The 24,215-nt window shown below is 41.0% G+C and overlaps 1 protein-coding gene across 7 annotated transcripts in view; it reads right to left on the minus strand.

Annotated features, from left to right (window-relative positions):
- CNOT1 (CCR4-NOT transcription complex subunit 1) overlaps positions 1-24,014 on the minus strand; it is a 76,231-nt gene extending 52,217 nt beyond the window's left edge. For 5 of the 7 annotated variants that reach the window (XM_077310249.1, XM_077310245.1, XM_077310248.1 and 2 more), the window contains exons 1-4: positions 23,811-23,982; positions 16,468-16,738; positions 8,736-8,843; positions 1,235-1,333 (exon numbers count right to left, since the gene is read on the minus strand). In XM_077310249.1, coding sequence (XP_077166364.1) covers positions 1,235-1,333; positions 8,736-8,843; positions 16,468-16,569 — 309 coding nt within the window. In that variant the 5' untranslated portion in view covers positions 16,570-16,738; positions 23,811-23,982. Of the gene's footprint in view, positions 1-1,234; positions 1,334-8,735; positions 8,844-16,467; positions 16,739-23,810 lie in introns of all 7 variants that reach the window. The other 2 variants (XM_077310244.1, XM_077310243.1) reach the window with 2 other exon arrangements.
- Positions 24,015-24,215: the final 201 nt, after the last annotated feature.

A 24,215-nucleotide genomic window follows, 5' to 3' on the forward strand; every position in this document is an offset into this window, starting at 1 on the left:
GAAGCACTCAGGTTTAGCATAGCTCTTGAATGGTGCTGTGTCTATTTAGGAGTTCAAGTACTATGTTCCTGTCATGGTGGTCAACCAAGTATCTGCCATTTGCAATCTTTATATGAATGACTGACCGACCTCACAGAAGGATCTGGACACTTGCAATAAAGCCTGAAGGCCAGGATAGGCTAAGAAAATTGACTCACAATATTTTTACTCTGCTTCCAAACTTTTAAGTGACTGTTGGTAAACTAATCCCTTGGCTGCCTAAATTTCCTGCAGTGGTACCAAAGTTGCCCAGGAATTGAAACAAGGAAGCCTCTTCAGCCTGCATTATGAGGCTGCTTGGTAAGATCATTCTGCAACATGGTCTAATGCCATCAAGAGGGGAGAAATGCAGCTCTATCTGTCCTGTTCCATCTAAACCAGATCAAGCAGTCTCACAGGTTTTTTCTTTTTCTCACTGTGGGGCTGGAAGCATGTACCTTGACTGACCTGGATCCCAGTGACCTAATAACCAGAAGGAGGGGACAGCCTACTTCTCAGCTGATACTAAATACACTGAACTACTTCCTGAAAAGTGAGTTCATCAGATGTTTGTTACACTAGGCAACGAATTATCAGTACCCAACTCACAGCAATCCTCTAGGCTCGGTTCAACATAGAAACCCAGTTGCATGAAATTATCCCATACAGTGATCTTTCAACAGTTACGAGAAGGCTCTAAAATGTACAACTGAAGCATTAAATTGGTACTGGATGAGAGTGCAGAGGTGGACTCTCAGTTGATACCCCTGAACAATGGAATGCCTCAGCTACCATCCTATGGCCACAGCAGTCAAATTTAAGGATGTATTCTATTTAACTCGTTGGGTTTTATGTTTTAAGGCAGTGATTTAACACTCTAACCTTTTATAGTTGGGACTAAAACTGAACAAAATTGACACCTGTGAACCTTAGTGATTTCCAAAAGCCTGATAGCTGTAGCTTCTACAGTATTTCCCTTTTCGTATTTAGCTACATTTTCTCTAATTTGGTTATAACAATAATGGTGTCTCGAGTTGACCTGAACTTCCATATCCAGCAATAGTTCTCAACTCTCCTGGGACCTAGGACACTTACAATACTTAATAAATACCCCTTTACATTTTGGTTAGTTAGATCAATGTAGTCAGGTTTACATTTCAGGATTTTTCTTTAATTCACTTGCATACCACCAATCCCATACGAAGTGTATACAAACCTTCTGGTAGTGCAAAGGGTTTTCAATAGCATAGGACAGCGTCGAAATAAAGTTTGGTTTCGTAATCAGTGATGCGCACTCCTGGATCAGAAACTGAGTCTGAGAAAAGAAAGAGACTTCTATAGCAAGGGCAACTGAACACAATGAAACACTTGGTTCAGTACACTTCTGCAGAAAACACAAAAGCCAGGTCCAGAGGATGCCTAATCTATCTTAGCATTTATAAATACTTTCTCATCAACACTAGAAACTGGAATACTGACCAAACAGGTCTGACTAGCCTTGCAACAAGATGAACTGGGTGCACAAGTTTGGGTCAATATGGACATGCCCAGTACAAGTAAACATTGCTATGGTTACATAATTCAAACAACAGACTGGAAGTTAGACTATGAATCTCCCCTTCTTTCCAGAAAATAAAGGCAAACCACAGTGTGCAGTGTTGCAAAAGAGCAGAATCCCATTTCTCAGGTACTTAAATGTAAACACACAGCATGAGAACATGGAATTCTAACATAACATTTTCAAAGAGGCATAACTGAGAAAGAAGTTCAAGCGTGATTCTCATCCTTGCTGGTCTTCAGCATATTCAGAGTTGTTGGCGCTAGTTTTCTTACTTCTAAATAGTTTTTCTGTACAATGCTGATGAAGTCATGAGCAATGCACACAGCAATCCATCTCTTTTACGCATCATTTGTGCACCAAGTGAGTTAAACCAAACAGAAGAACCTTGCGTTGCATTTACAGTTCCCCCTGTATGCTTTTACCTGCAGAGGCCTTGCTTGTTGTTCCCTTGTTTGTGGAAGCAGAACAAGAACAATGAAGAGATAGGCCACCTACAATGCAGCTCTCCTCTTTGAAATTCCCTCTAAAGTGATTTACAACCTCCAAATGCTTAATCCAATTTCCTCAGATATTAGTTTCTAGGAAGGCTTTTGGATGGTAAATTCCTAGCAGGCAAAGGCCACTGCTCTTATGATTAAAGCAAGTTTCTGGAAACATGTTGTTGGCCCAGCAGCTGTTTTAATAGATGCAGGATTTCTATTGGCTGCTTTAAAATGTTATTGCATGAATGTCCAAATCTCCCCAGACAGCCTGAAATATGTGCATTTCCAGGTACCAGCTTCTGATGACATTGGGTCTTATGTAGCAGTTTCAAAAAGTCACAGGAGACAGGGGTACAGGACTTTCCATGACCCACCCCCTTTATTTATGATGCCTGATCTAGAAGACACAGGTGAGATATTTCAAGGGTGCCGCACTAGGGATCAATGAGCAGTACACAGCAATTTGCCTTTTTAATGAATGGGCACTGGAAAATTCAGAAATCCCTCAATGGAGATTGAGAAATGGAGGGGGGAAGGAAATGTACAAGATAAAGATGCTTTAAATGATGTTTTGTAGAAAAGTGAGAATTAAGTAGACATAAATAAGTTGTGCTTGCCTTTAAATACCATAGGAACCCAATATTTTTACTGTGAAATATTCTTTAAATCTACTTTTTTTAAAAACCTGTCCTTATGATACTGACAACATGTGCTGTGTCAACTGTACTTAAGATATGGATTGTTACTCTACTTAAGATACAGATTGAATAATTGCACCATAGAAGTCAACAAGATGAAGAAATGTGCAAGGATGACATTTCTTGTCAGTTACAGGTACACAACTTAAGCATGAAGGGCATGGTTGGGAAAGCAGCTGACATGTTTAAAATAATATGCATATGAAGTCACACCATAGCTGTGCTGTCTATTTTTCTAACACGGAGAAGCAGTAGCAGGCCATTCCACGTTATCACCAACCTTCCAATAATATGCCTCTCAGACACAATGGTGAAGTCTGGAAGAAGTCATCTTCTTCAGCACCTCAAGGTTTCTCATTAAAATATGCCACTTGATACCTGCTGTGCTGCCTGCTGGGTCACTTCAACTCCAATGGCAGAGCAGTGGAAACCCACCACTAGGGTGTGTGTGTTGGAACTCCCTAGTGGAAGATGGGGGCTTACTGAAAACTTTCCCATCATTCATCTTGGAACCTGCCACCCATGACAGCAGCTCTCCATGTGCTCCCAAACCCAGTGAGTTAGTCATATCAAACTGACTCCATTATTGTTTCAATTTGTTTTTTATCAAGTCTACAAAGCTAAATTCAGGCAAGACAGTTAGAAAAGGAAAACACTCCTGATTTGCTAGCAGATTCCATGTTACTCGCCATCCTGAACACCAAAAATGTTTACTTAACAGAGAAGAAAATGAGTGATAGGAATTTGTCTGTAATTCTCCTGCAATGTGATCCTGAAAGATTCCTAGCTCTTGTGAGCAAGAAAATACATTAAAAATCAGAACTAAAGTAGTAACTTTAGAGAGACTTGATAGGTTCACAATATGGCATATTTGCAGGCAACTGAATTTTATAACTGTCTCAGTTTTTCCAGTTTTCCCAGTGAGATTCTTCCTGCACAGCCTAGAGAGAACCTCAGGTCTTGCAAAGCTCAAATATGGCATTTAATTTGATTTTACCTCTGAAAAAGAGATATGGTTTTATAAATTCCAAAGCAGTCATTTAAGAAAGAGTCTGTTTTGGTATTTTAGCTACTCCCATACTCCTTTCACATTGTGTGTCTTCACCAGGCCCTCCAGAAATTTCTGCCAAGTACAAAAAGTTCTCCAGTTTTTCTCCAAGGACACCTACTTGCAATCCACTAAACTTGAAGTAAATATTGAAATTTATTGGTTTTGTTTCCAATGCTTCAGAAGTACCCAGTTCTGTCAGTTTTGGATGACTGACTGTAGAATTTGTACAGTTTTCTCAAAAATGTCATATACTTCCAATAAGTAATTTATTATTATTATTGTTGTTGTTATTATTATTAGATTTATTACCGACCACTATCAGCAAAGCTGTCTTGCAGCAGGTTACATGGTAATAAGACTCCACATAAAATATAATATTATTAATCTATCTTTCCACCTGAGGATTTAAAGCAACTCTGCCTTGTTGCCAGAGTTTAAATATGCAATGAAAAGCATCAGGCAACTTAAAAGAATTGTTTTCTTGTGAAAAGAAGCAAAATTTGTTTAGAAAGGGGAGATAAGTTCCTAACTGATCTGTTGTCTTCATTCAGTCTATTTCAGAGGCAAGCTGGGAGGAAATGTGCTTAGAAAGAGCAGGAAATTTTCAAATGAGCCAATCAGGACATAGGAGGAGACCATTTGAAAATATCAGAAACTTCCTCATCTAAACATACACATCTCCACTGATGCCCCCTTCATAGATTTTTGAATCATAAACACTATAGATCCTGCATGTTCCAACACGCAGTTAACATGTTCTGGGGTGCCACAAATATAAGCTTCTTGTATTTTAGGTATCCTGAAAAGACATTTTTCTGCAATTGCCTAATCTTCTATGGAAGTATGTTATATCTTTTGGTATGACTGAAATTCCTTACTTCTCAAAACTTTTACATACTGGTTCTTAGCTTCTAGGTCAGATTTGTTCCGTAGTACAACTAGTTCCTAGAGGCCTGTGAACAGTTTATTATTCTTTCTCAACACAGTAGAATGCATTGAAGAGTCTCCAACTGTATAGACATTTCTTCAAATGGAGTCCATTGATGAAGTAATAGGGGCATCACTATATTTTCTGTGACAAAGTGATTTATTGTGACTTAAATGGATCATGGTTGAATGGTTCCACGCAACCCTACAAAGGTTTGAGCCTCCGGGGATGGCATTATATAAATATATAATAATATATAATAAACAAATTCTTTGTTACAAACTGAATAGCATGAAACGGGCACATCACAAATTGCAATTCAAGACTGCTAGTCATGCTACAGCCACACACACCCTTCTAGCTGTGAGATCTTATTGATTTAGGTCTAGACCAGGATTTCTTAATAAGCCTTGTAATTGCTATCTACAACCTAATTTAATATCCTGAACACATGAAATTATTTTTACATTGGAGCTGTGGTTATGTAACTTTAAAAGGTTTGTCCTTCAACTATTCTCACCCCAGCAAATGTACAGGAAGCTTTAATCCTGTTTTCTGAATAAGTATACTTTCCATAAAATGTGAAAAAAATTAAATCTTTATTTTTAGCTACTCATATGGGTTATATTGAACAAATATTCCAAGTATGTCACAAACTGAGAAAAAATTGTGAAGTATACTCCATTAACATTTGGGTCTTGATTGTACCACAAAACTTGCATGCGATATATGAGCCTGCTATAAACACGATGCTTATGCTGTTAAAAGGGACAATATAACACTTAGCATAAAATCCTGTCCAAAAAGAATACATTACAACAGTGAAAAGGAACAACAAGCATTCCAAGAACAAGGAGTTCTCTGGCACCTTAAAGAATAACAGTTCTGACGGCAACAATGCTCGAATCTACTGCTTTTTCCAAATCCAGCTCTTCCAGGTAAGAGAGGTCACTGCTTCTATACTCTTTGCATGCAGATTCACATGCCTGCATCTCCCACTTAAAAGGATCCTGAGTAGTGGGCTTGAAAACAATCTATGGCTAAGACCTGGAGGTACAATGCCAGTCAGAGAACATGAGCCTGAGCTAGGTGGATAAATAGTCCAACTCAGTGTAAGGAAGTTTCATCTGTTCCACTTAATATTTCTGGTAAGAGGTTGGAGGAGGAGCTGGTCTCATAATAAGTGCCACTAAATGCTTAACAACCACTCAGGGTGGCTGTCTCAACCCTGAGCACCTCCTCCTCCAACCAGCTTGCCTGTCTGTCCAGTAGCCAGCCAATCACCTTCCGTCCCCTACCCCTGACCACCCCCTCCTCCTTCCACTTCCCTCCAAGGCTGCAGATCCCTGCCACATGAGAGCTGCCCCTGCCAGTGAGTTCCATTCCCAGGGGCCTCCAGCCTGCAGCCTGTCCAGGTCCTGGGGGGAGGAGAGAGGCCATCTGCTGAATTCTTCCACACACACACACACACCCAATCTAGCACCCGTTGTATTCCTGAATGCAATGGGCTTTGTTCCTAGTATATTATAATGCTGTGTGAAATTAAATAGAATCAAACCCCATTAAACCTATATTGACCACTGCTGAAACACCCTGGAGAACATGTTTGGAAAAGCATTTCAGTGGGAAGTAAAGCAGCAAACCTGATTGCAGTTTGTTTTTTTTTAAATACAAAAATTTCTACCTTTACCTGCCTGGTGTGAGTAAAATAGAATGCAGAAGTAAGAGCAAAAAGTTATTTCTTTTTTGAGAGAGAGAAGTTGCTGTAGCTCTCCTAGCCCTATTCTAAGCAGAATCAGGCATTCAATTCAGTGAGCTTAAACATACCTAAATAGTCATGGGGCCAGGTTTATAAAGCCCCACAAAGAAAGCATTAGCTGACCAAGGGTCTGTGTGCGAAAAAACATCCTCCCTGCTTACATGTAGGTAGAAAACTATTCCTATACTTCAGATGACCAAACATAAACAACAAAACTCAGGGGACTATATAGCAATTTTTCCATGACTTTAATCTTTTGATGTTGTTCAAATGACCTCCACTTTAAATGAGAAAAAATTAAAATCTTCAGTGTACAGGGGGAAAAAACCCCTCTAACCTCTTTTGTAAATTGTTCATTGTGTCAATCATGAGAAGACTATGTTAAATTTCTTCATGCATCTCCCAATGATATCAGGAGGCAGATTCAATCATCAGCATCTTCAGTTGAAACGATCAGGTAGTAGGTGATAAGATCTCTACCTGAGACACAAGAAAACTGTTGCCAGGTCAAAGTAGACAATACTGACCTTGGCAGACTAAAGGTCTGATTCAGGTCTGATTTAGTGTGGATTCATTCCACACTAATCTGCCACAAACACAAGGGACGGCTTTTTCCTGGAATACTCAACTTGCCTGTCTTAATCACTGCGAAACTGTTCTGTTGCATACATTAGAACCTGTTGTAGTAGAGTAAATCTATAAGATGTATCTGACAAATGAATGTTGAGGCTGCCCCCTCTTTTCTGCCCCATATCATATCCTAATATTGATGCATGGGATGCAGCACCTTCTTAACATATTTTGGAACAAAGAAAAGTGCCTGAACACCCAGATGTCTGTCATACAGAAGTTCTGAATTGGCAACTGTAACATGTCAGAGGCACTTTCCCTGCCCCAATCCATCATCCTTATGCATGACCAAAACAACCAATGTAATAAAGTCATTCCACTGACTAAACCCTCACACACACTTCAGAGAGGTATCACTTTGGCAGAAGAGGCTGATCCTGTCATAAGAGGAGGACCTTATACATCTTTGTGTAGTACGCAGACTCCAATTTCTCAGAAACTTTAACAGTTTGTTTCTCAGAATTGCATGGTTCACAGCATTTGGTACAAAGAGATAAAACTGGTCTTTGGTGTACTTTGCTTTGTGTGTATGGAAGAGAAACAACAACCTCCTTATACGTGCAAGAACAGCTCTTGCTACTGTATTGACAATGTACATTTCTCTGATGCACCATCTGCACAACTATTAATTCTTCCTGATTTGTTCCACTGCATTGCTTGCTTAAAACTGTGCTTTGTAATATTTTAAATTAAAAGAACCTGCTAAAGACAACCATACTATATCCTAATACCGATGCATATAAATGTAGTTTTTCAGTTTTCTTTGTTGCTTTTTCTTGTACATAGAACAATGAGAATCAAAACCATTAGTTCTATATCACAGATTCCCCACCATCATCCAAAGCATGGATTTTCTGACCCCTTCTGAGAATGCTTCCCACTCACACAAATAAGGGATTAAAAGTCTCAGACACAGCACCTGACATGTCCTCCATATTAGGACGATTAATTAGGAGGGATCATGGATGGAGTTACAAATACTGTCCTTTATGATTTTTTAAAACTAAGTCCTAATGTCATATGTTTATTTATTTATTATATTTATATACCGCCCTCCCCAGAAACTTAGGGCGGTTTACATAGAACATAAGAACAATACATGAAACAGTCTACAACATATGAATAACTTTACAATATTAATAACTAATAGTTGTAACAATATAACAGTATAACAATATAACAGTATAAACAATGCAACAGTGCAACAGTGCAAACAGGTCCAGAGCACTCTGGTGGAGTTCTGAGAGGGAGGGGGGAGTAGGGGCCCTTCAGTCGCTGTTGGTTATGCCTGGTCTCAACCAAATGTCTGGCGGAAGAACTCCTTTTTGCAGGCCCAGTGGAACTGTTTAAGCTCCGTCAGGGCCCTGATCTCCTCCAGGAGCTCGTTCCACCAGGCGGGGTCCAGAACAGAGAATGCTCTGGCCCTGGTCGAGCGCACAGCTCTTTTGGGGGCATAGGTAGGGAAGCGGTTCCTCAGGTACCGATGAAATTTGTAGCTGGTATCTGGAAATGCACTATTTTGCATCTTGAGCAAACTTGGACATCACACTACTGGAGGAAAAATTGACATGTTAAAACAGCCAGCAATTCTTCAAGCACAGAATTTACCTGGTGGAAATCTTTGCCGCTACTTTTACCATCGCCACTAAAATCCACGTGCGAGAATAGACAGCGTAGTAAATGCCTGTCTGCCTCGGGGCCGTGCCGATTCACAATCTGGGGAGAAGGAAAAGCTAATATTAATACAGGGAAGCACCAGAATATTTAAAACTGACAAGAGTCTGTGTATTAATGCAGTTGAGGAAGGGAAAACAGTGAGTTCCAAACCATGTAATTTCAGGGACAGCTCACAAGTTGGTCTGCTTCACAAACAAGGAAGTCATCCATGCATTTGTACTTCAACAGCACCTAAACATCAAATAGCCATGGCCTGTACAACTGAAGTGTTTCTCAAGCTGTTTACAACACCCTAGACAGCAAGCCTTGCAAGCCTACTTTGGCTACTGCTGCTAATGAAATACTCAAGACAGAAGCTATTGTGGACAAGATGCCTATGTTTCACCAAGTTAGATACTGACTTTGCTGCAAATCCTTTCTGTTGCATGAAATCAGGACAGAGGTTCCGTGCTCATAAAAGCCATTGGGCTGGATCCTGATAACTTCCACTACAGGCAAGAGGGGCTATGTTTGCCAAGCCACTCTCTGCTGAATAGCTCTAATTTGCCCCTGTCCCCTAAGGATCAGCATTATGGGGAGATCAGTGGGTCACAATGAAATTCTGGTCTGATACTAGGAAGTTCTTTCAATATATCCAATGCACTCTTCGCGCTAATTTTTCTCCTCATTAAATGTACATGACAGTTTGAAGTAGTGATTGCTCCTCTATCTTCAGATGCCAAGAAAGTTTCAAATCAATCATATTCAGACAAGCTCTTGCACATTCTGCTTCTCAATATCTGCCTAGTTATAACAAAACAAAACAAAAATCATGCACACTACCAGTTATACAATCCTCTCCCCAAAATGGTATTTTCCAGGTTCAAGTATATTGAACACAAAAAACATCAGTATTATCCAATATATTAAGGAATCTTGAATGCTTCTGGCTCCATTATGCCCTATGGGGAACATTATAGTCAATGGTCCCCATAGGGTATAATGCAGAATCAATCTGGGAGTACTTCATAAAAGTAGGGGTACCAAATGTGCAACATAGCTGCTGGTGCCCCTCCTCAAAAAGCCCCAGAGTTTCAAAAAAGACTGGATCAGGGGATCCAATTCTATGGGCCCCCAAACAAGGTGACCCAATTCTCCATTGCTTTCAATGGAAGGAGGGGACGGCATTTAAAGGGAATGCAGACCCTTTCAACAGCTTTTTGCAAGCCGCGAGTGAGTGTTAAAGGCATTTAAAGGGCTCACTTTCCCTTTAAGCACCTTCTGCAACCAGCAAGTTCACTCTGAATGCATTTAAAGGAACCACAATCCATTTAAATGCCCTTTAAATTTGACTATTAGGTCATCCTGATTATTTTAGGTTTTTTCGACCGCATACATTTCAGATAGCTGAAATTCAGCCCCAATCCAGCTGAAAGAATAGCCAGAAAATACTGATAAGGTTTTTTTTTGGCTCTGGTATACCAAATGAACACCCCTAATACACATTCACACAACCCTATAAAATAATGAAACCATTCATTTCTCAGCTACAGCTCTTACTATGAATGAACTTTCAACCCCCACACCATGCACATACAAGGAAGAGATTATGAACTGCAGCACAAATATCTGTAAATTGCCCCAAGCCAGCATGGCTGGGACCAGCAGTCAATCAATCAATGGCACATCAGCTATGTCACCTGAGATTCATGCCAGCTTGAAAAGACAGAAGGGAAAGTAAGGCAGTGACAAAAATAGTGTCATCCCCTATACCCTGACTTCCAACATAATAATACTTAGTCTACCTTGACTGACTAGTAACTCCCAGTTCAACTAAGAGGTCAATTATCCCACAAAGCCTGAGCTTCCATGGTGAAGGCAGCAGTCTGGAAGGTACACAGCCCCTTTTGACATCCCCTCCCCAAGGAATACCCATCTTTGAAATGGAGTGGGTAAGAGGAATGACCATATGGATTTGGAGTGTTTTAACAGGTAGCATTTGATGCCGCAGAGTAGGAACAGAAAAGGTCCTTCAAATAAACTTTTTAAACTATTTATTTCCTTTTTCAGTAGCAAAACTCAAGCATTTTCTTATTTGTAATTTGACAATTCAAAGTGCAGGTGAGCTTTCCCAAGCTGATAAGGGAAAGCATGCATCTAATGATGCAGGCAAAAGCATTTGTGTTAGTACATCTGCTGGACAATTTTTCATAAGTTTTTTGCTACTACACATTAATACTTAATCCACCGCAGGAATTTCCCCAGTTTAGTATGCTATAATGCTATAATGCTATAATGCAAGCTGATTTACATGGAAACGAAATACACGTCAACTTTGACCTGCCAGTAGAAATTAAAAGGGCAGGCCACTTAATGATAGGGCTTAAAAATATAATGTGCCTGAGTCAGAATGCCAGTTATCCACCTATGCCAGTGCAATTAAGACAAGAATTCCAAGTTAATCATGCAGTATAAAGCAAGACACTGTGCCTAGATTTGTTTTTAAATATTCATTGCTGAACTTACAATAACAAAATCCTTATCCCCATCTAACAAATATGAAAACATTTTGATTGTGAGTATAACTTTTGCATTGCCATGTACACATTTTAGCATTAAGCATCCGCTGGAAATATCTGGTTCATGTCATATGTTAAGAAATACAATCAGTGTACTAACAGCTATACAACAATAATATATTGAAGTGAAAATAATGAAGTGAAGCTGAAAACCAGCAACTGGTCATATACAATACATGATGGAAATGTATGTTGGAATATAAAGAATTTGAATTTGTAATAAAGAATATCAAGCTGACAACTTTTCTCCAATTTCCCCCAATTCATTTCAATATATTACTGTTGCTTAACCACAAGTACACAGATTGTATTTCTTGATTATTGTTATATCTCTGTATCCTTCTGTTTATTTCATGCCATATGTTAACAGTTTAAAGCATGCAACAGCACTACCATCATACAAGTCAATTTATTCCCTGAAATAATTCCCTTTGCATGACTAAAAGTTTTCCAGAACTCATCAGAAGGCTATATGATCAGTATGGAACGGCTAGAGTCAAGGCCAAACAATTGCCCACGGAGTGCACTGAAAAGACAATTCCAGGTATTTTGCTTCTTGACCTAATCTTACAACAATTGTCAACAAAATGATCAATACTGAAATGCTCAACTTCCTGTTTTAGAAGCCTAGCTATGAAATCCAAAGCAGCTTCCCCTTATCGTCGTTCGACCCTGTGTGCTTGATTTGCGGGGCAGCTGCTCTGTGACATGGTTTGGATATGCCTGGCTGTCAAATAATATGCCACTTTGTAGGTGATGTGAAAGGCCTTCACCTTAAACTCTGGAGAGCCGCTGTCAGCGTGAGTAGACAGTACTGACTTTGTTGGAACGATGGTCTGATTCAGTATAAAACAGATTCATGCAAAATAAAAAATGGCATACTTTGTTGTTAAGTCTTGAAAAAGCCCCTTTTAGGATATGTTGTGTTAATCAAGTTTGCAGGAACATAAAGCAGAATATTTAACCTGTTGCCCAACCACACAGGGAGAATGCTTACAGGAGTGCATGTCAAAAATGTTTGGTATTGAACAACATACAAGCAAGCCAAGTTCCATATCTGTAATCAGGAGCACATGATTTAATGCTTAAATGCCCTGTTAACAAAGGCCATCTCAGCAGTAAGCCACACAACGATCTGAGAATAGCAAACTGAGTTCTGTCTTTGAAGAACAAACATGGGGAGAACAGCAGCAGTGAGGCTAACAGAAGCAAGAGGCTTGCAGAAAACAATTTTTGGATTCTGAGCAGTATGTAGTAAGCTCTTTATTTCACCAAAACAAAAGGCGAGGGATATTCATACAGTGGCAGTGACCGATCACAGTGTGAAAGGATGGAGCCAAGGAGAAAGCCATAAAACTACCTACATCAAATAAGTCCTCTGTCCCCTTCCTAATAGAGATGCAGCATCCAATAATTCTATCCAGCTCTGGAATGAACAAGCAGTTCATATCCACTCATGACTGCTATCATTCTGGCAACAACTTTGGGGAGCACAGCTGGGCTCTGTGCTTCCTGAGGCAGACAAACCAAAGCGTCCTGGACCAGACCATAAAGCCCAGCTGCTGACAATGCTGGGAAAATCAAGGCAGCCTGAGGGTGGATGGCTACCACTACTGATGTGGCATTTCAACAAGCATCTTGGATAAAATGAGCTGTTTCAGGTACACTAAAGTCAAGTACAGTCCTTGGTTGTTGCTGTCAAGAAAACCCAAAAACAGGCAGAGTTATGGGATTAAAACTTAGTCTGACAGCCATAACACTTGTGCTTGGTCTATACTCCATTGGGGGAAAAGCAATACAGATGATCTTCAGGAGCTCAGGACTGATTTCCACTATCTTCCAACACTGTGTGCCATCAGAGAGCAAAGTACAGTCAACAGCCAGCAGGCATAATTGAGTAAAAGCAATACTGATGCCAGCCCTCACTTCATGTACTGATTATTACTTTGGGTGGGGCAGGGCAACAGCCAGCATGACGTAATAGTTAAGAGAATCAAAGTAGGATCTAAAAGGCCCAGGTTCAAATCTCCACTCTGCTATGCAAAGCTTGCTTGGTGACACTGGGACAGATACTCTATCTCACAGGCTGCTGTTGTGAAAATAAAGTGGAAGAGAGAAGAACAATGCTGCAATCCCTTCAGGGAAAAAAGTGAAATGCAGCTATTCATTTATTTAAATAAAATCGAATGCATAAGCACACCTTATGCTCTTTCCTATAGTTCAGATTCCAAGAAGAATAATCACTTCAGGAACTCCCATGAGCATTCCCATGACAATCCAGGGAAAGTGTGGTCTAAATCAGTGATTTAAACCAGGGATTGTCAACCTGTGGTCCCTCCAGATGTCCATGGACTAAAATTCCCATGAGCCCCTGCCAGTGTTTGCTGGCAGGGGCTCATGGGAATTGTACATGAACATCTGGAGGACCACAGGTTGACTACCCCTGATTTAAACCCTTAACAAGAACACCCTACACATATTTCGGTATCAGATGCACCTGATAGCTTATTGAGTAATAAGTTTCTGAATTGTCACAAGAGGGTTGTGCTGCAACAGTGCACAGCTATCCAAATAGCTCCATAGTTTGACCACTGGCAAAGGAGTTCTGCGGTACTAAAGATGTGCCTATATTGCTACTTATTTCATTTTCCCTTGGGCTGCTTTTCACTCAGCAAGAAGCAATTTTCACTTGAGTGCACCATGCTAGCTGTTCACTTAAAGCTTCTCTTCAAAGAAGATTTCATGGAGATGTCTGTTGGTAATGGTTCCCAAACTTAACCCACAGTGGGCAGAAAATGCAATCCAAAAGTTAACTTGCTGCAGTATTTTTACAAGAAATATTCTCATAATAATTTCCTCCATGCCCGTTAGAAGACTGAAAACATTTAAAATTCTTTTATGCATAGAGGATAAAATCATGGTCCCACGATGTCCTTTTGAAATTAGCATCCAAATGAAACTGTTCCAAGAAGTCATCTAGAAATCTGAACTGGGCTGTCATCAATATGCTAGTGGTACCAGACCCCATTTCTATTTTGTATCATGTGAGACAGAAGAAGTTCTGAATGTACAGGATGCTCCTGTACTGTCTCAGTGCTAACAAGTAATGGGCAATGAAAGTGGGAGGGAGGGCATCAGGGAGCTACATTAAAGGACTATTGTAAAAGCTTTAATGTTTTAAGCATATTTGAATTTTGAATAATTGTTTCCTTGTGTCACTTATAAAGCTTATATTTATGTTACCTGGCGTTACATTTTATGGCACACCCGGCCCAACAACATCATCTTTATGACAGATCCAGTCCTCATAACAAATCAACTCAACACCTCTGAGGTAGAGTGTCAGACTACAATCTGGAAGACCCAGGTTTAAATTCCACTTTGTGAGCTTGGGTCAGTCAAACAACTCTCAGCTCAACTTGCCTCACAGGCCTGTTCGGAGGATAAAACAGGCAAGGAGTAGCTTGGGTGTAAATGAAGTAAAAATTTTAAAAATGAAAACTGAAACTTGGGGGTACTTTTATATACATGCAAACAAAGAGAGGCATAGATTGCCTCAGTGGTGCAGATTGCTGTGCCCTAATACTGGAAGTGTGCCTGTTGCAGCTTCTCCTGGGTACAATCTGTCTACAGTTACCCATGTTTCTGCCACATCCAGAACACACTACTGTAACATGCTGTACCCGGAGTTGACTTTGGAGCTGTTCACAAGTTTCAATTAGTAATTCCAACTGCCTTTTTCTGTGTTGCTTGGCATAGGAGAAACATCACCCAACTCCACTATGCCCCCCCTCAAAGAGCTGTGAGGTAGTCAGACCTGGCTCAAAAGAAGTGAGATTGGCTTCAACAAGGGCCAGGACCTTCTCCAGTTCTGCAGGGCCTGCAAGTCAGAGCTGTTCCACTAGGCATATGGTTGAAGCCAAACAGAACAGCAAGAAGGGGATCTGATAATCATCTTCAAGTATTTAAAAGGGTGCCCTATAGAGGATGGAGCAGAATTGTTCTTTCTTGCCCAAGAGGGACAGACCAGAACGAATGAGCTACCCAGAAGGGCAAGACAGAAGAATAAAGATTTATTTATTTAGTCATAAGCAAATGGCATTGGGCTGCTTACATGCATCTGGGCACAGTGCAGGTTGTCCTGTTTAAAAGTTTCCACATTCTAGGTAGAGGACTACTATCGTTATCTATATAAATCTACATAAGGTACAATCTTCACAGATCCTACCCATGTCCCCATTGTCTCAAGTTAGAAGGCTGGTAGCTATGGACAGAACCTTCTCTATAACGGCATCACAACTGCTCACAGCTATCCACCAGGCACTTAGCCTGCAGAACTTCAAGCACCTGGTTAAAATATTTGTTTGTTCAGGCATTTGTTTTGATGCTGAGCTCCCCCCTCCCCTCTGTATATTGTTTACTCTTACTAACTGGATGCTGGGTTTGAATGAGATGTTATAATTCAAGTTATTTTTGTTAACTGTCAAACATTCTAAGAGGCAAGATATAGAAAATGCTTCTGTACAAAAAGCACAAAACCACAATCTTGACAGAAAATTAGGATTTCCTAAAAATACCCATAAAGACTTCTCAAATTATCTTTATTAAATATTCTTAACTATACAGACTTTTAATGGGCAAGGAAATAAGAGCAGGCAATACAACGCTTTTCAGCCCAATTTACTGATTTTATTACATTACATTTATTACATTTCTTCTATCATGGCATTCAAGGGTGTTTGAGGGGGGTGCCCCATTCCGATTCAGATCTGTTTAGTTTCAACAAGGATGCAGACTTGCGCCTTCCTACTAAACCCTAGGAGCAATCTGCTGACAAGTCAGTGATGATCTAGAAGTCCACAAGGCTGATCTTTTTCATAAATACATCCGGGAAGTCAACTAAACTAGTGAGATAAATTAGACAAGAAGCTGCACAAGGAGCTGCCTTACACAATACATTAACTGGACAAAACCATCAACTTCCAAATTACAGAAAGCCTGGAAAGTGTCACGCTGGAGATCAAGTTAAGCAGGTGTGAGGCAAGAACACAAATGATACAAAATGAGCTGGGGATACCTCATCCACTGTTACATTTTGTACTTACATGTTGTATTTCCTGCTGGCTGGCTCGGTAGTTTTTCTTGGTTAAATTGTCCACCAGGTAGCTGATTTGAGACAAGGCCAGCGAGAGCGAGTCAAGATTCATTGCTGGTTGGGGCGGAAGCAGGCGGCCGAGCCCGGCGCAAAATCACCATTATTCCCCTTTAGTCACCTCAGAGACAGGTTAATTTTTTCCAGTTAGCGTATGTCTCAATTTTTGCTATATCTTCAGCTGTTTTTTCCCAGTGTTCTCACTCTGTTCTGAAACATGGCACCTGCAAAGTAATATAGTACAGTTTTATGTTCCATTTTTGTATAGCCATTTACAAGCAAGACTGCACCAAGCAGGCAACTGACATTATGTCCCCACAGAGAGGGAGGAAGATGAACACTTCGCTCCTTCCTATTCTGGGGCATACAGTTCAAAACACACTATTTGCTTTGGAAGTAAATTTCTGCAACTCAGGGGCCTTTCTAGCTGGTTAACAAAATGGTGATGAAGCAGGAATGTAAATGACACTATTAGTACCTCTGTCCCCTGTGCCTTGTTCAAATGGGGGGGGGGGGCAATGGTATGACAAAAGGACAACCGGAGAAATAATGTAACTTAACAGCAGCAGCATTTTCTGGTGCTGATTCTGACTAGAAAATACCTGCAAAAGTCTACCACAGCTGCACACTATGACCTTAGTTGAGGTCATGTTATAGAAAAATAAACAATGCATTAGTATCACAAAATATCAAAGCAACTTATTGTGCACCTTTTATGAGCCAGTCTACTCAGTTTTTAAACTCAATTTAAAAAAACTATCATTTTAATTTAAATCAGATTTCTTATAAAATTCTTTTTGAGAAAAGAACAATCAAAAAGATAAGTTTCAATTTAGATAAATTACAAATATACCTCATCTTAGAACACAGATTATGAATTCCAATTCTATACTATGCAGCAATCTATCCATAATTTAGAGAACATTTTGTAAATTAGTTCCAACAGTTTGTGAATAAAGAGCCAATCTTAAGCGGGTTCAAGGAAACTTCTCATAGGTTACTTATCTACTCAAATGGACTAATCACTCAGTCTAGAAGATACTATGAGAAATGTTTAATTCTGTAGTTATCAAGCTGTGGATTTGTATCTCTAGATACATAGTATCTTATCCAGATACTTATCTTGGATGCATTTTAAACTGATCTGTCATTGGACAAGATGGCCTGTATGGCCCTTAACTCTATGATTAACAAAATATTTTTTTCAATGATAGAGGTGAGAAGCAAATAGCGGCCTTCATCTCTAACACTCTTCCAGCTTTCTCCCCCCCCCAATGTAAAATTTCAAGGAAGTCCGATGAACAGAAGACTGGGCGTGGAATACATTTGGACAAGGAGGAAGTTGAAGAGGAATGCCAGAAAGGAGGGATTGGCAGTAGAAACAAAGGTGAAAATGTTTGGGAAGCATATTTTGGAAGACAGGAAGTCCAGTATAGCAGCTCTAAAATCAATGAAAGCTTTCACTGATTCAACACCACATCATTTCTGGACATCCTATTTTTAACAACAAATCACAATTCATTTTTTATTTAGGAAACTTAAGTAATAACAAAACTTCTAAATTAAAAATTCCCTAGATTTACATCAACTCTACATGTAGAAGTAGTAGTGAGGGAAGACAGTTCTGTTAAAATGTTGAAGAACCAGTAGCAATTAGAAAACAAAACAGAATATTGAGCAAGATGAATCTATAATCCACTTTATAAACACAAGACAATATCTAAGCTCCCTGGAAGGAAGGGCCATATTCTTTGATGTCAAAAGGTCACAGGTTCAATCCCCAATATCTCCAGTAGAACAGACCATCAAAAAGGTGATGTAAAATACCTATACCAGATAGCTTAGAGGGACATGGCTATGAAAAATTTTACTTGGCTTTGTAGCCAATAAAAGCATTTAGGAGCCAAACTCATTTTTCAGCCCTCAGGCTTTTGTATTTTCATGGCCATATTTTCTAGCAACTGCTATTTCAAAACCTGGCCTAAATTCTTTCAATCTTTTTATAGCTATGACAAAAGTATTGTAGCATATAAATAAATACAGGGGTAACCCTAGTTGTAATCACAACAAAAAGCTAGCCTCCAACCCTAACATACTTTCCCCCCAATAACTCATGATTTCCTTGTTTTTACAAGTTCCATTAAAATGAATATTGGAGTCAATAGAGAAAGTAACTGGTTAAAAAATGAATTAATCCATAATTACTAAATTGTATAAAGTTAACATAAAAATAAGCAATGACAAGTATTTAATGCAAATGTGTTCTATGTCATACAACAAAACATTCTGCTTGACGTGCTGAGTAAATCTTGTGTGTGCCTGGGGGTGCCCAAGAGATGCTACAATAAAATAACTACAGAAAATATTAGGCTCCCAAATGAAATATTTAAGTACTATGGTTTTGTCAAGCCATGGGGGAGATGATAGTAACCTTGACAGACCAATATTCTAACTCATAAAGCTGCTTCATTTATGTTTAAGGAATCACCACAGAAGTTTGAAAGATTGTAAACACTTCTGGTAAGCCTAGTCAATTTGCCTTGGCACTAACACATTTGTAGAAGAGCTGCACACTATCAACTGCCAAAATTATTTTACATAGTTCCAACTTTTCTGCTAAAAGCTAAGGTTACGATAGCATCGACACATGCAGCAAATTCTTATGGCAAAGGCATGCCGTTTAGAATACGTAAACCATTTAAAATCTAGTGCCACAGCAGTGATAGTGGCAAGTATGTATTTACAGCACCCTGTAAATGACAACCAGCAATTACGAACAAGCAGCATCCTATCTCTCTGGAACTTGCCATAGTATTATGTCCAAACAACACAACACATGCCACAAGCAGTGGACAGTGATGTAATCAGCATGCTTCCTGTATGATCCTACTAATCAACCAACTGTGAAAGAAACAATTAACTGGTTGTTGTGGGTTTACCAGGCTGTGAAGCTCTGGTCTGGCAGTTTTAATCCCTGTTGTTTCACCAGTAACTGTGGCTGGCATCTTCAGAAGTAGGACACAGCAAGATGGGAATCTCTCTGTGTCAAAGTGCCCCTTGGATTAAAGCCACTTTGGCACAGAGAGACTCCCATATTGCCAGCTCCTACCCTCTGAAGATGCCAGCCACCGTTACTGGCAAAATGTCAGGGAGTAAAACAACCAGACCACGGCCTCACAGTCCGGAAAACCCACAACCACCAGTTGACTCTGGCTGTGAAAGCCTTTGACAAACAATTAACAACTTGAACAATTAACAACTTGAACTTGCAGCTTGTTACAACCACACAATGTACAGGTACATCTGTAACACAAAGACAAGCTGAAATAGTAATTTACTTCAGCCACTAGCAGCTATATGAAAGTGCAAATACTAAGTTAGCGGTTCCCGATGTGGATGGTATGTGCTCCCCCCCGGGGGGTGGTAGGATTCAGGGTGGCAGTGAGAAATTTGGGGCAGTAGGGGGGGCAGTGAGTAGTTTTTGAGCAATAGGGGGGCAGCAGTCTGATTCTTCCTACTGTGGATGCATTTTCCTAGTGAGCGATGTTCCAAGGGGGCTTTGCCATTGCCTGCCTCTGCATGGCAGAGACCCTGGACTTCCTTGGTGGTCTCAAGAACAACCCTGCTTAGCTTCCTGACCAAAAAAAAAACAGCTTCAGAAGATGGGCTGGATGGAATCATGTTTCTGCTGAGCTCCTTCCCCCTCCTCTTAACTCAAGACTGGCAACCCTTCTCCAAAATTCTCCATCTTTAGGAAGCTGGAAAAGCCTCCTTCTGCTTGCTCCTGGCTATGGGATTTTCCATCACTTGCATCTCCCCATCTGTCTTCCTCCCCAATAAGGACCCAGAGTGGCTTTTACAAACTACTTTTACAAACAAAAAACCTGTATGTTTTTTCCAGACTAAAACATGGCTACAGCACAATAACAAAAAATAAATGTATGCAATATAATGTGTTTTGAATTAGCAGTAGGCCCAACACCAGGAAAGAGGTGTGTGTTCATACATGTTTGTGGGGCATTAGGGATGCGGACTGGCAGCCAAGAGTGTGGCAGCCCAAAAAAGTTTGGAAACCACTGCTCTAGGTTATCGAGTCAGCAAAACATTTATATTAAGAGTGAAAACAGGATGGCTTTAACCAGGGGTAGTCAAACTGCGGCCCTCCAGATGTCCATGGACTACAATTCCCAGGAGCCCCTGCTAGCGAATGCTACAGCAGGTATAGAGCTCAGTTTACCTACAGAAATAATAGAGCTCATAATTTGTTCATTGTCACACCGGTTACAGGGGTTTGCGCAGCAGCAAGGATTCCCTTGCACAACTCAACAAAAATGTGTTTCTGCTGTTGCACACCACTGTGATGATAGCAGCCTGTATTCTGGCCACAATGTATCTGAAATAACAGGACTAATCAAAGCAGGACTATGCTTGCCACAGTTATACCTTTGCCATCAATATAGAACAGGGGTAGTCAAACTGCGGCCTTTCAAATGTCCATGAACTACAACTCCCATGAGAGTTGTAGTTCATGGACATCTGGAGGGCCGCAGTTTGACTACCCCTGATATAGAATGTACATGATATAGAACCAATGTAAGTTTCATAAACTAAGAAGATATCTCAAAACAGTGCAAAAATTGTTTCCAACATAGACTATATTCAAGCTCAAACTTAGCCAAAACTATGTGCTTCCTCCAGCACGAGCAATATGTATGGCACAGTTTGCAAACTGATTTACCCAATATTGCATCTGAACAAGAGATTGTCATATCTAGCTTGTCCCATGTTGTGAAGAGAAGCTGCTAATCACATTGTGTTAAATGCTCAAAAAACAAGCACTAAAATAGTGCTAGCAAGAAATGTCAGCCAACATGACATACTGGAGAATTACGGCAAATATGTCTAGCACTATCCAACCTGAGCAAAAGGTAGCTTCAATCAATCTATAAAATTATGGATTGTCTGTAGTTGACTGAGCATAGGCTTTTAATTGGAGTTTCTTCAGCAGAATCACATTTAAAATATTACACAAGAGTTAAATAATGCATGGTATGTTAATCTATTCTACAATTAAAGGTAATTTTAAAGTCCTACTTGTATTCCACTCTTCAGGGCCAGTTAATATTAGGGTTAAGGTTTTGTTAACAGTAGGTAGTCAACAATCTAGATGCCAAATTGGTGCAAGAATTCAAGCCAACTGCTTCCTGTTTACACAGCAGATCACTGCTCATTTTACCCCGAATTCTTACAATCAAAGTTACTCCTAAGATTGTAGTTACAAATTAGGACAACATCTTCCAAGATATTTTTCTGCAAATTTATAAGGGCTAGTTTGTATTATAAAGGACTTACAAATAACTTTTAAACACTTGATCTCTAGCAGATTATCTCTACACACACTTGTGGTTGAGATCCAACTGATTTGTTGCAGATGCTAGATATCCACACTTTGAAGTTAAGGCTGAATGTATTAGACATTTATTTATAAATGCAGGCAGTACTTGTATTTTAAAACAACTTTTAGAATGTCTGGGAATTGCAGAATATTGAATTTGCGGAAGTAAAAAGGTCTGCTCCATATGACCAAGCTAAGTTATGACCAGGCTAAGACCATGCATGAATCACTGGAGTATTTGGGGCACAGAGCCACCTCCCCATTGACAGATGTACTCTTGGGATCGTCACTATGCTAGTACTGCTTACTCCATTCCTCATTTTCTTTTTTAAAGCATGTTTATACTGTTATAGGGAAGTTCATTCTGTAGCAATGCTAGCAACTGCCAACAGGGCTACCCATCCTGATCTTTACAACAAACAAAACTCTGTTTTGAAACTATTATTGTTCAGTGTGCAGAACACTCCTATTGAGGAAGAGATACCTTCTTTAAATCATTTTAATCCATCCAACAGGCACATATGAATGATCAAAAATCCTAATCCTAATTTCACATATAAATTGACGAGGTCCAAATTGAGAGAGGGAACTCAACTAGAGTTCAGGTTGCTGTGGCACAGAAAGGATTATGTTCCCTATAAAGAATCATTAAGTGACTGCATTTACAATACTATAATATGAATATAACTATAAGAATCTACTTTCAAAACGCAGTCGATCCTTTCTCCAAAGTAAAAAGTATTACAAAGTTTCAAAAACTATAGGAGTGGCATTAAATACTAATATCCCATCTGTTGATATTTAGAGTAAGGAACCATGGGTTGCTTAAAGCCACCTAATGGGATCTGAACCAAAGACTTCTTGATTTACACTTCTGAGTTCAACACAGCAGAAGCTTGGGAGTGGGGTGGAGGTGCTTTACAACATGAAATCTCATGTTGTGCACTCCACACAGCTGACTGGCTTGAGTCATTCCTCGTGTAACATTCAAATGAATTCCAGAGTCCATTCACACAAGATGTGGCAACATTAGGGCCAAGAGATTTAGAAAAGGGCTAAACAAGTTAAGCCGAGGTAAGCCCTGGGAAGTAAAAGGAAGTTCCTTTCTCCAGTTCCTGGGTACTTCCTTGGGAGTGTCCATCCAACTGTAGGGATAACTCTTTGCTCCGACTCTGTTCACTCCCGCATGCCAACTAGCAACTGAAATCGGGAGGCAAAAGCGTCTCTCCCGATCCTGAAAGTAAGATCTCATATGCAGGAAAAGGGAATCACTGACACGACCCGTTTCTGAGCGCGAGAAACGTGCTCGAGTCACCCAGCAGGCCAGATCCCCACCACGAGCAAACAGAAACCTCCCTTCAAACACACACAAAAGCTGCCTGCCCGAGAGGCGATCGCAAAAGGAGAGAAGCAAAGAAGGGAACCCTCATCGCGCACGCTTCGAAGCCATGCTTTCCCCGCAGACACACGCTAACGATTCTCAACGACTTGGGCGGGCGTGGGGGGAACTTGCAGCCACCGGAGCGGCCTCCCTCGCAACGGGCGAAAGCGTTGCCCGTCCTGCACCGCGCCCAGCCCTAGGAACCCGCGCGGCTCGGCTGGTTGGTCGGGCAAGCCTGCGGAAAGCCCCTCATAGGCCACGATCACTCGCCCGCCACACGCGAATGGGCTGGCCGGGCGAACTGATCGACCCACTCCGGCGAGGCTGAGAAGGAGAGCCGCCGCGGCCAACACGTGCTCGGGGAGGAACCCCACTCGGAGAACTCTCCGGCCTCCCCCTCCTCCTGGAGGCGGCGGAGAAACCCGAAGAAGGAAGGGAGGGAGGGAGGAAGAAGGGAAACCCGCCGCCCAGCCCCGCGCACCAGCCCTGCCCTCAGCCGCCGGCCTCCACCCCTCCTCACCTCAGGCGGGCCAGGGGGCGAGGGAGGGTCTCGAGGCCGAACCGGGCGCCTTCCGGAGCCTCTCGCGCTTCTCTAGTTACCTCCTTGGCTCGCTCCAAAACAAAATGGCGGCTAGGGTCGCGCGCTCACGTCGCAGCCTTTCTCTTCCCGTCTACCCCCGCGCGCGGCACGCAAAGCGGGAGGGGAGGGGCCCTCTGGCTGGGCAGTCACTCGGGGGGTCCGGCCTACGCGGAAAGGGGGGAAAAACGAGCCAATCAGAACTCGGTTTACGCTCGCGCTCGAACTCACTTCCTCCTTCAGTTCTGCCCGCCCCTTTCTTTGCGCCTGCGCTGGCGAGGCGGGTTTACCCTAGCCTTCTCTTGAAGGCGGGGCGGGAGGGAAGGAACGATGGGGATTGTCCTTTCG

This window comes from Paroedura picta, chromosome 14, assembly GCF_049243985.1.
Source record: "Paroedura picta isolate Pp20150507F chromosome 14, Ppicta_v3.0, whole genome shotgun sequence".
Classification (NCBI taxonomy): Eukaryota; Metazoa; Chordata; class Lepidosauria; order Squamata; family Gekkonidae; genus Paroedura; species Paroedura picta.